Consider the following 14,619-nt stretch of genomic DNA (forward strand, 5'->3'; position numbering starts at 1 on the left):
GCAAGAACCAAATTTTATTGATGCTGAATAGATTTTATACAACAATGTAGTCAGATACAGATGAAAGTTTTAAATATTTATACAACAGAAGGTTGAAGGATACGAAGCAGCATTTAAAAGGAGCAGGAAATAACAATACCAAAATAGTTCACAAATTTTTAGCCAGTGAGGCAAAGGACTATTGGAAAGGGATGGGAATTGTGTATCACATTCCTTGAAAGGGGAAGATGATGGAGCAAAGAAATTTTACCCTATGTAATGGTACCATAAGCATCTGCGACACAGAGGTCAAGAGGTGGCACTTACTCCCCTCCTCTGAATCTGGAATACAGAGTTTTTATTCATTACAGAACTGTCATACACATCTAGAAGTGAATGGATAACCAATTCTCTGGAATGTCGTCTTCTCTCACCTACAAATCTTACTTCTTATATCATGACAAGTGTTAAAGTGGACAAACTCATTTATATAATGGAAATTTGTCTTTCCACCCCCACAAATTTCTGCAAACATTCATTAATGAGCTTAAACCACTTTCAAATTAGGATCATAGATTTGTAATATCGTCTAACGGATACAGAGCGAGTTATCAGGAAGGAAGAGAGAGATAGAGAAAAGAATCCTTAACAAGTTAAGGATTTTAGAAAACGTTACACACGAAAAGTACATTTAACAAAAGTATATAATGCGAAGAGCAAACAATGTTACAGATACGGAATGCTAAGAGAGAATGAAACAGCCACAAAAAGAAAGTGCAAGTGTTTCACAAACACAATATGAACTTGGGAAACATCTCTGAATCAAACCACGCAATTCAGACTAGGGAACTACTTACTCTTTCGGTGACTGATGAAAATTGCATAAGATAATATTAGCACATTTATGCAACTAAACACACTCGCACAACTAATGCCAATACCGGTAAGCCTTTCTATATGTCTGCAACTTGTGGTCTCACGGTAGTGTTCTCGCTTCCTGAACATGGGGTCCCGGGTTTGATTTCTGGTGGGGTCAGGGATTTTTACGTGCCTTGATGACTGGATGTTGTTGTGTCTTCTTCATCATCGTTCATCCCCATTACGGTCGGAGGAAGGCAACGGCAAACCACTTTTGCCAAGACCTTGTCTAGTATGGCGGTGGGGGTCAGCGGCATTGTCCCCTATGCCTTTCTGTAACTTAGTGTATAGTTAATTTGTGATTTGAAGATTGTCACTTGACCATAACAGCAGTTTGTCAGTTGATAACACCCCCCCCCCCCCCCCCTCTCTCTCTCTCTCTCTCTCTCTCTCTCTCTCTCTCTCTCTCTCTCTCTCTCTCTCACACACACACAGTTGAATTAGAAACTTCTTTATTAGTTGCCTTACATGTACTAAGTGGAATAATCATGATTCCTGATGTAGGACGATTGTCTAAAATTCTTCCTGAAACAACATTTCAATTAAACGTATGATCAGCATGCTTTTTGTTTCGTGGAAACCATTAGGTATGAGCAGTCTGTGTGCGCTTCTAGCATAGATACGGTTCCCGTTCCCAGAAAAACATATTGCAATGATTGACTCAATATAACTTTTGAATGGAAGGCACACCAGCAACGTGATTACTGACACACACATTGTAGTCAAGTAACCAAAATGATAAGACACTGACGTATTGATGTCAGGAGGTTGGATCACTATTTTATTGCCTTTTAGTGTCCTCCCCTACTCAAGCTTGTTACAGTGTTACAACATATGTTCTATTCTAAGTTCATTCTCTCTGCTCAGTCATTCTTATGCCAACTTCTTGTTCGATAGTCATGTTTTGATCATTACATTCTGGCTTTAACTTGTTTTGAAGGGTAAGATCCCAGGCCTTGCTGGGGTGATACCATTGAGGTACATGTAGTAATCGTCCACAGTTTAAATTCCAATGGATTTTTTCCTTGTGTTCAAGTCAGAGAAGCTATATGTCTTGGTTAGAGGCTCCCTTTGTTTAAACTCTGTAGAATGCTGAATTATATCACAGATTTCCATAACCACTGATTAGGATCTGAAGTCACACACAGGCATGTGGGACCTCCATGGGAATAAAGTGTGGAACTTCAACATCCTAGCAATGGTCCATGCCTGATAATGACACACAACTTGGCCATCTGACGAAGCACTACATCATAAAATGCCAACAAAATGTTCCAGAAACTCAAGTCTGAAACAATGTATCACATAAAGGTTTTAAAACATTAAAATTATCTCTGCAATTCAGCAAGCACATCAGACACTACATTATTTCAAATGAATCAAATTGTAGCAATAATGGAATGTGGTGAGACCTTTATTACAGTAATGTATTGTACATGTGGGTACTTACAGGGTAGCAAGGTATTGCAATGTAGATGACCAGTCTACAAGCAGCTTGAGATGTCCCAATGGTCAGACAGACAAAGCCGAGCTGTTTGATACACGAATAGTCATTCATGCAGACAAAACAGTGAATGATGTGGATCAAGCTCAACAAACTGTCAGCCAGAAATGTTGGGACTACCACAGAAAAACTTAATACCAACTTTGTATTGTGCCAATGTATATTTTGAAGTCACAATTCCACCATCAGGTCATTCTGTTGTAAACTATTACTGCAATGTCACAAAGTCAAAAATTTGGGATTTGCTTCATTCACGTATCAAACATAAAAAATACTAACAAAGTTCATATAAAGGCATTTGTGGTATGTAGACATTGCAATGAAGGTTCAACATCAGAAAACCCTAGTGAAGATGTGGCTTTGAAATGTAGCCAAGAATGGCCATTATGAAACAATTTTCTAGTACAATACTAGGACATCGGTTGTGGGCATTATGGAACATAGAAGTGTAACTAATTCAGAAGTATCCTCTTAGACATTAGGAAAACTGAGAAGATCCATTGAAATCAAGTAATTACCAGAGTTGGTTTTTGTGTGGCAATGCTTGGCCACACACTGAGTGGCAATCTTAACAGTTGTTGCTATAGTTCAAATGTAAATGTTTTGAACATTTGCCCTACAGAATAGGCTCATATCAAAGTAATTTCCACCCCTTCAACCATATGAAAAAAAGGCTTGGCTACCAATACCATCTCCATCAAAAAATTTGAAGATGCTGTTACAGGCCTGCTGAAATCACAGGCAACACAATTTGAAGCAGCTGATCATTATCAACCTGGAAAGACAGATGACAAATGATTTAATCTGAATTGTGACAATGTAGAGACATAAAAGATGTAGTCTGAAGATTTCCCAGTAAATATCTTAACTGACTTTAAAGTGATCCAAAGATTGGCAACTAGTAGTAAAACTGTGCACTTCACAAAACACCTTTGATTAAAATATTAAGTTACAATTGGCACCATAAACACCTGCAGATATGTGCATGTAACAATTTGCTCATGATATTATTGGAGTGATCACATAAGTTCAGTCATTGGTAAAGCATATAGCAGGCTGATTCATCGGCAGGACAACCTACACTTTGACCAAGCAAGATGTAATGGTTATTTGCAATTCATTTTTAACACTGGTAGTTTCATCGGAACTCAGTGTGTAATATGATGATCTTAGAACATATGTACCTGGAAATATGGTGCTAGTCCCTCAGTTATTAGGTATCTCATTTTCCTGGATGAAAGTGAAAAACATCCAGGAACACTAACAGGGATCATCATCTTAAAAACATTAAAATTATCATTTTATGAGTCCATAGAGTGATTCAGCTGTGGTACTTAACATATGCCTTGTTTACATACATACTGAACTCTAAGGTTCTGTCTCATCAGAAACTTTTAAATCAAACTGGTGTCATCCAAGTTTAATTTCAAAGTTACACATATATTTAATTGAACCAGAGTGGTTAAAAATCGCCTGATTACCTTCTGTCTCAAAATTAATAGAACAAGAACACACACTGCAACATAGTTCACTTTCACTGGCTTTCCCCTCCACATGCAGGAACTTTTTCCTTTCCAAATTATCTGTCTTCTAAAGGCAGTGGCTACAGAATATGCATATTCCTCATCTCTCAAAAATTTATTTTCAAAACTGAATAGAGTATCACAGCAGCAGTCTTCTTACTACAGCAACATTAAAAACTGCAATAAAAATAGACTCAGGGGTAATAGAGGAATAACTGATGATGCTAACAATGGTTGTGAAAAATACAAGGTATTTCAAATTTCAGAAGCCCCTCAGGTTAGATTTTATCTATTTTCCACATTGGAGAAACCCAAAGAATTAAATGAATGAACATCAATACAGAGACTTGGAAACAAAAGTAAACAACTTATTTCCTTCCTAAAGCAGCCAAAAAATGAAAAAGGTGAAAACATTTAAAAAGAAAGTGACTAAAGATCGAAAATGTGACACTCTTCAACCAGCATACTGAACATGTACAAAGGAGTGCATGTTTTGTTTGATCTGTCAAGAGCATCAAAGAGAAGTTGAAAAACCTGAACTAGTACACGACTGAAAATAAGCAATATCTGGTTTATGTGCCTATCGCCACACAACACTTCAATTGTACGTCGAATTGTTATCTTTATTCTTTTCTTTACTTATGTTCCATCAAAAGTACTGTCTGTGTTTTTAAGAATTACTGACACCAAATCTAAGGTGATGTACAGTCAGCCAGTGAAAGACACTAGCTGGGGAAAATTCTATGCTCCTGTCACTGACAGGCTGCCAGTTTGTGGCTATAGCTGTGCAATCAAAGCTAGCACAATTTGACATTCCCTATCTGGTTCTGAACTTCATGCTAGGAACTCCTTTTTTCCCCCCTTCCATTCTGTATAAAGTGTACGACAGACAGATTCAAAACTACGTGCATGGCTAAACCACGAGTATATTATATAATTCCTAGCATTTAAATTGATTCATCATCTAACTAGTTAATATTCCAGCACATTCAGCGACATAATGAGTCATTCTGCATTATCAAATTTTTAACTGTGCACAAAAATGAAGTAATTCAAGCTCTCTAAAGTAAAAGTGTCCATTTACTCAATTTCACAATGTTAATATCTTGTGTATTGCATCATTAGATATATTTTACACATATGAATGTCAGACAGTACATTTTAATGTGTGAAATACATTTCATTGTTCAATTTAATTTTTATTTCATCCTGCAGACCATTTGCAAAAGAAACAAGTTCGCATAAAACGATGATTCAGTGAGTTCCTTTTGTAAGGATGAGCAGGCATTGCACTGGCGAAGATGTACGGTGAGCACAGCAGTGAGCAATGAACACCTTCACAATGAACAATGTGCCATCTCCATCCATGTTATTTCTCTGTGATTGTCCTCCATGACAATTTTTTTTTTTTCCAGATTGTCTTTTAAGCAGCAATCTCCCACACTGCACTGCCAACTACTAATATCCAACATAGATGGGTACAATTCAGTGCGACTGATGATTGTGAAAACTGATTACCAGCATATTGCATTGTAAGAGATTTTCAGATTCCTGTGGTGTATGTTATATAGTCAGTCTCATATGTAAATAATTTTAATAGTTATTTTCTTAAGTTGTAAGTATTCTTCACACTAAGATAAAAACTGTATATCTCTGTTTTAAAGTGTACATACCTTCCCAGTTGAAACAGCTAATTGTCCAAGATATTTCTGATTATTATAACCATTTCAGGCTTTTTACTTCTGGGCACTTGAAAATGCATCACAAATAGTTAAAAATACCAGGAAAAGCGACACATCTCACTTCACAGTAGTGTAAAAATAGTTACTGATGACATGTTGTGTAACACTTCCCAAAGGCAAACATGCTACAGACTATGATGTGCCATTCTTATAGAGTTAATGTATTTCCTTAATTTGTGCACGCAACTAAGTAGGTTCCACGCACATAAATACACACTGCTCAAAAACTAACAGTGTTGCAGAGCTGTTCATTAATTACTACCAAGAAGTTTCCTTACGAAAAAGACCAGCTGTTAATTGTTTTGCAGGACAATTTTTCTCGAGTATTTCTATTAAACATCCCCAGTGTGTGGACACGACTGTCCATATTGTTACATTAACCTGTATTTGAAAGCTAATTTTTAGACTTCACAGACCTTTACTTCTTTGACTCGTCTTCACAGAGAATTTTGCTACAATAATATAGAAATGCCTTTAAAGTTCTTAATTTTGCAAGAAGAGAATAATGACATTTCTTTACTGTAAGTTCAGTACTGAAATGTCATGCTTCACACTCCAGAAACAGCCAATGGTCACTGTTACCTGAAACTAATTGCATCAAATAGCGCACACACACTTTATTATGACCCAGACCAAACAACTGGTTATTTTATAATGACAGTGGTCCTTTAGACTGATAAAAAATTTGTACTGACCATTTAGCTGCAGTAGATTTCTGGTTCTTGAGCTCAAGGACATTCCCTAAAACTATAGTATTGCCCCAAGGGTCCATGTTGTTGCCACATGTGACCGCTCAGCTGATAGAAAAGTGATTCCCAATGGATGAAGAGATTCTGCAGGTGAAACACAAGAAAGAGCCTAAATTACAGAAAATGTGTCAGATGAGTGTGGACAGTTTGTTACTTATCAGTTCTGGATTGAAACATTTTATTTTTCACTGAATCAAAAGGAATTAAAAATGCATCTTTTTAATGCATCTCCTACCACCCTGACCAGACTCATGCTGATGCTTGTCCTCCAATACATAACGTTATTGCCCACATTTAATTTAATATGCCATTATACACTCCTGGAAATTGAAATAAGAACACCGTGAATTCATTGTCCCAGGAAGGGGAAACTTTATTGACACATTCCTGGGGTCAGATACATCACATGATCACACTGACAGAACCACAGGCACATAGACACAGGCAACAGAGCATGCACAATGTCGGCACTAGTACAGTGTATATCCACCTTTCGCAGCAATGCAGGCTGCTATTCTCCCATGGAGACGATCATAGAGATGCTGGATGTAGTCCTGTGGAATGGCTTGCCATGCCAGTTCCACCTGGCGCCTCAGTTGGACCAGCGTTCGTGTTGGACGTGCAGACCACGTGAGACGACGCTTCATCCAGTCCCAAACATGCTCAATGGGGGACAGATCCGGAGACCTTGCTGGCCAGGGTAGTTGACTTACACCTTCTAGAGCACGTTGGGTGGCACAGGATACATGCGGACGTGCATTGTCCTGTTGGAACAGCAAGTTCCCTTGCCGGTCTAGGAATGGTAGAACGATGGGTTCGATGACGATTTGGATGTACTGTGCACTATTCAGTGTCCCCTCGACGATCACCAAAGGTGTACGGCCAGTGTAGGAGATCGCTCCCCACACCATGATGCCGGGTGTTGGCCCTGTGTGCCTCGGTCGTATGCAGTCCTGATTGTGGCGCTCACCTGCACGGTGCCAAACACGCATACGACCATCATTGGCACCAAGGCAGAAGCGACTCTCATCGCTGAAGACGACACGTCTCCTTCGTCCCTCCATTCAGGCCTGTCTCAACACCACTGGAGGCGGGCTGCACGATGATGGGGCGTGAGCTGAAGACGGCCTAACGGTGTGAGGGACCGTAGCCCAGCTTCATGGAGACGGTTGCGAATGGTCCTCGCCAATACCCCAGGAGCAACAGTGTCCCTAATTTGCTGGGAAGTGGCGGTGCGGTCCCCTACGGCACTGCGTAGGATCCTACGGTCTTGGCGTGCATCCGGGCGTCGCTGCGGTCCGGTCCCAGGTCGACGGGCACGTGCACCTTCCGCCGACCACTGGCGACAACATCGATGTACTGTGGAGACCTCACGCCCCACGTGTTGAGCAATTCGGCGGTACGTCCACCCGGCCTCCCGCATGCCCACTATACGCCCTCGCTCAAAGTCCGTCAACTGCACATACGGTTCACGTCCACGCTGTCGCGGCATGCTACCAGTGTTAAAGACTGCGATGGAGCACCGTATGCCACGGCAAACTGGCTGACACTGACTGCGGCGGTGCACAAATGCTGCGCAGCTAGCGCCATTCGACGGCCAACACCGCGGTTCCTGGTGTGTCCGCTGTGCCGTGCGTGTGATCATTGCTTGTACAGCCCTCTCGCAGTGTCCGGAGTAAGTATGGTGGGTCTGACACACCGGTGTCAATGTGTTCTTGTTTCAATTTCCAGGAGTGTATTTATATTTTCTGATTTCTTTATTTGTATTCAGTTTTGTGCTGTCTCTGTATGTGATTGCCTGTCTAACGGGAGAGACCACAGTAGTGCTCAGAGCCGAAGACAGAGTGGCAGGATTTTGGCCTTTACCACTATAGGACGTTCAGCAACAGCAAGCTGCTTCCTTATCACACTGCAAGTCAGCAGCCTGGGACACTGACCAACCTTCAGCAAGTTTGTACAACTATCAATTACACACAAATGAGGCCTCTTCCACAAAGTCATCCCGGAGCAGCTGCATGTAAGGCGTGGAATACATGACCTATGATGACCGTAAAACAGATTTACCAGTATGGTACGGCACTGTAGAAATCTCTAACAGTTAATTCTGCAGGGGTTATGCCTGTGATCAGCACAATGTTTTTTCTTTTGCTGTTCAGCTTTGTGCACCTGCTGGATGCTTCCCACAGCACAAGAAAGGCATGCATTTTCTTCTGGGTATGAAAGATGTACTTCAGAGCACATAGCTTCCTGTCCTTGGTGGGAAACATAGCCACTCCAGGTGCATTTGTTTACTAAGAATGTGTGTATTTCATAAAATATTTCTTTTCATTATGTCTGTTGACAGTAAAGAATACACAATGAAGTTCATATCAAAAGATCGTAATGAAAACTTGAGAGCAGAGAATTTAATGAACCACAAACTATGAAATGCGAAGTCTGGTGAGCTGTGAGTGAGAATACATAAAACTATGTCATTAGTGAGAAAATTTGGTGAAATACTACCCAACTTTACAGCCACTAAAACCACACTCATCCCATTTGCAATTTCAAGTTCATAAACAACAAGTGTGCTACATTATATTGGGAAGGGGAGATTATCACTTCAAACTTGCAAATGAACATTTATTTCACGTAAAGTGCTATGGGTTGCTTTATCTTTGGAGAAACTGCATTATGCGTTTCACCCAGAAGAAACACAGTATAACCCTGCTTTTATGTTCCCGGAATTAACGTTTTCCCGCCATTTATGACATTTTTTAAAGGTCCCGTCAAATTTCCTATGCCCACAATGTTAATTTGCACCTGATTTTGCGTCAACATATTTATAATTTTCCCGCGATTTATGTATTATGAAAAAATGTTGTGTGGCGAACATATGATGCTCGCATAATGTTTGTTGTCCAATAGTGTTTACAAATATTAAGTGGTTAAGTTTCTTGACACCAGGGCACTTTATTCACTGGATTTGAATCGGTAAACAAATAAAAGTTGTAACAATTCGTGCCGTATCTCCCGCCGCTGCCAAGCTCTACTTGGCATGGTGGCTGATGGGAGTAACAAGGTTAATTCGAATGAAGATACCATGGTCAATCACAGCCATTTCCAAACTGTCTCTACTGAGCAAATGCAATTGCGGGATTGTTGTGATCATCGTGACCTCTGTCGAACCATATTTAGCGCGTTTTGGTGTGTGGCCATGTGGAGCACTAGTTGACACCGTCATTCACTTTGCGTTGCTCAAATGTTTTTAGTGTAAACACAGCACTGGTTACGTATTGTATTCATGCTGAGCAAAACGTGTTTCGAAAATTTATTCTTTTTGTCAAGTGCACTATTTACGCGTGTATTTTTTTGTAACATTACACAAACAAACAATGTCAGTGATAGTTTTGTGTGTGTGTGTGTGTGTGTGTGTGTGTGTGTGTGTGTGTGTGTGTGTGGTGGGGGGTGTGGGAAGGGGGTGTCTACGTAACTGATGAGGCACAGTAGCTTATAACCTCAAAAAGACAAGTACAGTGCAAGAGACACAGAATAACGCACATTCAAACACCATACAAAATACTTATTTACATATTTGCACTTGACAAAAATTCTCGAAACGCATCATGGTAAGCATGAAAAAATATGTAACTAGTGCAGTATTTCATTACTCAAAAAAATGAATGACAGCTGCAGGCTTCCCAAAAACATCGATTATGATGTTTGAAATTAAGTCTAACACTTCCGCTTCCCAGACAGTTATCAATTCCAGTTACATCAGTGGTTTTTATTAGATGATAAAGTCCCTGACAAGTCTTTTGATGCCTTTTATGCACATATATAATACATAAAATGCAAGGGGGTATCCTATAAGTAATTTTTACAGGTTAAAAATTTATTTACCACGTTTTACATTTTCCCGCATTTTACACCTTTTTTTAAATCCCTTCAAAAGTGTAAAAGTGGTGCTTCACTGTATACATTATCAATTTGCTAACCACAATACTCAAACACTACATTAACATTTGGTATTCATTGTAAGAACGTTTAGACAATGTTGCTGCATGCACTTTCTCCTTCAGTATGTGTTTTTACGCTAGGAAAGTGGCATTATGGATCCACAAATTTATAGGGTGTAGATAATGTTTCTATTCGTGGAGGGTTCAACTGTATACTTCATTTAAAAGTCATGTACGAGGTATGTCCAGAAACTGGGTACAGTTTCATTCTTCCACCACCGCAGCAATAGCGGAACTGTTCCACACTCCTTTCTTTGGTCTAATGTCTTTCCACTGATGCCGTCACTGCCAGATTTATTGAGTTTACATTTGTTAGCAATTGTACAATATATTCAAGACTATCTCTGAGCCCACCAACAATGAAGGGCTTTCTGTAATATGCGTTTTGAACACAAAGAACACGAAGCCAGCCGAAATTAATCATCAACATGTGAAAATGTACTAATTGATTTTCTCAAGTTGTGTTCCCATTGGGTTCCAAACATGCTTATGGATGTGATACTTCTTACCAAATACAGCGATGAGGGAGATGAATTTTTAAACAGAATTGTGACCGGTGATGAAACTTGGGTTTGTGATGTCACTCCAGAAACACAACAGTTGATTGAGTGGAGGCACTTACATCCCCCAAAACACAAAACACTTAAAACACCGCTGCCAGCACAAAAAGTCATATGCACTGTGTTTTGGACACACAAGCACGCCACTTGTTCAGTTCCTTTCCAGAGGTAAAAGTATCAATGCGGTATAATATGATTAAACACTGAGAATACTTGACAACATAAATAATTGAATAGATAATAGAATCTCCTCATCAAGCAGCAGCAGCACACATATATAAAACAAGGTTATAATTAGGCATTACAAGTGTGTGTTCTGCCCCTTGGTGAGTAAACTTTTTATCTATACAATTACATTATACTGTAAAAAAAATGATTGTTTTCATTGAGAAAACTTCGGTGCACAATTTAAAACAAAAGGTGTGGAATGCATTGCGTTGCTTCATGACAAAGGATGTCCCCATTCTGCTGGAGTCACTCAAAACCTTATTCAGCAGGGTGCTCACTGTACAGACGTGAACTCTTACCTTCTGACTACCGCTTATTCTTGAACTTTAAGTGTGATCTTGGAGGAAAGCCCCTTGACAGCAATGACAACAAAAAACATTCTCGGCAGTTGCTGTTTTCATTGGTGGCATCTACCTACGAAGAGGGTATAGAAAAGTGGGTTTTTCTCTACGAAAAATGACTGAACAATGATGGCAAATGTTTAGAAAAATAGCTTAGGAGAGGCTCTTTCTCGTGAAAATAAATTTTTGTTTGGAGAAGAAAAAAAAGTTTTTTTCCAAAAAGGTACTTATTTTCTTAACATGCCTCATAAATAGGATGTAATTTGCTGATTGGAAGGTGAAATGATATACAACATTTATTTCTTCGCAAAGCAGTGGATGGTGCAATAGAATTCGAAGGAACTGACACAGCTTTGTGTAATCTGATGTTTCTATCACTGACAACACCCTAAACAACAAGTATAATGTATTTAAAATCAATGGGTTGTAAAATAGTCTAATGAAATATCCCCTGTATTTGTTCACAGTAGTCTGCATAACACTCATATGGGAAAAGACAGTTAACATAGCTTTGTTCTTGAGAGATTTGGGCCTACTAACTTATATTTAACAATACAGTTACAATAGTCCTATAAACAAATAACTCGAGAACTTACATGCTACTTGCTGCCAAGCAGTTCACACAAAAATTCACCGCTATTTTGTGACAATTTTATATTTTACACAATAAAACATGAAAGAGCATTTTTTACAAGACAGGAATAAATTAACTGTGTGCTTCATTCATTTCAAGCATAGTCTCAACACTATACTACACACAATAAACGTCAGCATCCTGGAGAATAGTAAATTGTGCTGACAATATATAGTTAGTTACTTGCAGCAGCAGGTTGTTGTTCCTTGAACTTCTTCATTCTAGATTCTAACTCTGGTCGGAAATGTCTAATCAAGCCCTAAAATGAAATAAACATATTACTTTGATATTTCATATACACTATGTAACCATATAATCATTATACATGTATTTGTTATGTTTACCTGCACTGGCCAAGCTGCACCATCACCCAAGGCACAGATTGTATGACCTTCAATTTGCTTACTCAGTTCCCATAGCATGTCAATTTCACCAGGTTCAGCATTACCGGTTATGAACCTGTGTATTATTTTATTCATCCAGTTAATACCTTCTCTGCATGGAGTACACTGCCCACAAGATTCATGTTTGTAAAACTCTATCAATCTTGCAATTGCTTTAACAATGTCTGTCTGTTTATTCATTACAATTATAGCCGCTGTGCCTAAACTGGTCTGACAGGCAACTAGCCCATCAAAATCCATAATGGCTTCTTCACAAACACTGAAAAAGGCAACAAACAAATATTAATTCCAGCATTATAATAAATACATAATTTTACAAGAAACTATGAATAGCCAAGAAACTACAAATTGTGTGTGAATGTAAAACCTTCACCAATACCAATTCCATGGGGAAAAACTGAGTGACAGAAAAACTATTGAAGCAATGAATCAAACACAAAAATGCTAGGGCAATAAATGATTAGAGATACAAAGTACAAGGATGAAAAAGTTTTGGAAAAATAAGAACAAGTACACTAAAGCTACTAATTGTTCCATGTGCTCATTACAGGACCAAAGAAATATAGATGTTATGCAACAATAAACTGCCACAATTATGCAGACTAGCTAATGTTATTGAAGGCCAAAACGGACTACTATTGACATGGTTCGTCATCCTTTCTCAAACTGATAAACAGCAAATAGCAAGAGGTACTGGAGTTTCCTGGATGAAATGTACACAAAATTATAATTCTTAAAATTATGGCACAAAACTGGTGGCCAGCACATATCTTCAAGAGAGATAACAATACTGCTAATGGACACATATGAAAGACATTTCTATTTACAAAACAAGCACATAAAATAAAAAGAAAGGGCAGGTTACTCGTATTTAATCTTTTTCTATTTGTCCCTCTCTCTTCCCCAATTAAGGAACTACTTGTTCGACAAGCTAGAATAGTGTATGCACTTTTACATGTGTGTAATGACAGTACACATATCTGTGCTGAAAGTAAATAATAGCCACAAATTCTCTCATATAATTTTAAAGCTTTCTTGTGAGAATATTTCCTTTTGACAAGTGTTGCCACTTAAATTGGCCTACCTACAGTATAAGTTCCACACGTATCTCTTGCAAATCAGCTATCATTTGAATAAAAGTATCAAAAAATTAGAGATTTTATACAGAAATAACATTTAAGTTCTCTAACTGGAAGATGGATGAAGAATACAAACAACAGTAATTATTTAGACCAACCAAGAGATCTATTTCTGACAATTCACTACTCTCTCAAGTTCCACTATTAGATGTAAAATTTCCGTCTTCAATATTAAAATGGAATGAGGCTGTGTGTGTGTGTGTGTGTGTGTGTGTGTGTGTGTGTGTGTGTGTGTGTGTGTGTGTGTGTAAGAAAAGTGGGGCTGGGGGTGAAGGTTTCACAGCACATCAACCAGAATAAGTTTTAAAAAATTACACAGTACATTCATGGCTGCAAAATATTATATGGAAAGAACCTGAAAATTAGCAGGCTCCTGACAACTTTGTCAAGTTATTTTTCGATTTGATTACATTAAACTTTAATCTTGTCAGATTTCAGAAAAAACTGATGTACTGTGATAAATCAATCTCCAATATGTACGGTCTCTCTAGCAAAAACTAGAAATTCACACACAAATATCAAGCTTTCGAAACCCATGGTTCAGGGATTCAGGATTGGAGCAGATTCGTTTGCCACGAAGAACTAAGCTGTAGGGAAGGGGCTGTTTGATATGGAATGGGTGGCAGCTGTCATAGTGGAGGTACTGTTGCTTGTTGGTGGGTTTGATGTGAACGGATGTGTGAAGCTGGCCATTGGACAGATGGAGGTCAACGTCGAGGAAAGTGGCATGGGATTTGGAGTAGGACCAGGTGAATCTGATGGAACCAAAGGAGTTAAGGTTGGAGAGGAAATTCTGGAGTAGTTCCTCACTGTGAGTCCAGATCATGAAGATGTCATCAATAAATCTGTACCAAACTTTGGGATTTGGACTCGCAGTGAATATACTTCCCACTGACACCA

At 38.9% G+C, this 14,619-nt stretch overlaps 1 protein-coding gene across 1 annotated transcript in view; it reads right to left on the reverse strand.

Annotated features, from left to right (window-relative positions):
- Positions 1 to 11,985: 11,985 nt before the first annotated feature.
- Positions 11,986 to 14,619, reverse strand: part of LOC126335422 (NADH dehydrogenase [ubiquinone] flavoprotein 1, mitochondrial) — a 34,779-nt gene continuing 32,145 nt past the window's right edge. The window contains exons 8-9 of the mRNA XM_049998698.1: positions 12,521 to 12,839; positions 11,986 to 12,435 (exon numbers count right to left, since the gene is read on the reverse strand). Coding sequence (XP_049854655.1) covers positions 12,352 to 12,435; positions 12,521 to 12,839 — 403 coding nt within the window. The 3' untranslated portion in view covers positions 11,986 to 12,351. The remainder of the gene's footprint in view (positions 12,436 to 12,520; positions 12,840 to 14,619) is intronic.

This window comes from Schistocerca gregaria, chromosome 2 (assembly GCF_023897955.1).
Source record: "Schistocerca gregaria isolate iqSchGreg1 chromosome 2, iqSchGreg1.2, whole genome shotgun sequence".
Lineage (NCBI taxonomy): Eukaryota > Metazoa > Arthropoda > Insecta > Orthoptera > Acrididae > Schistocerca > Schistocerca gregaria.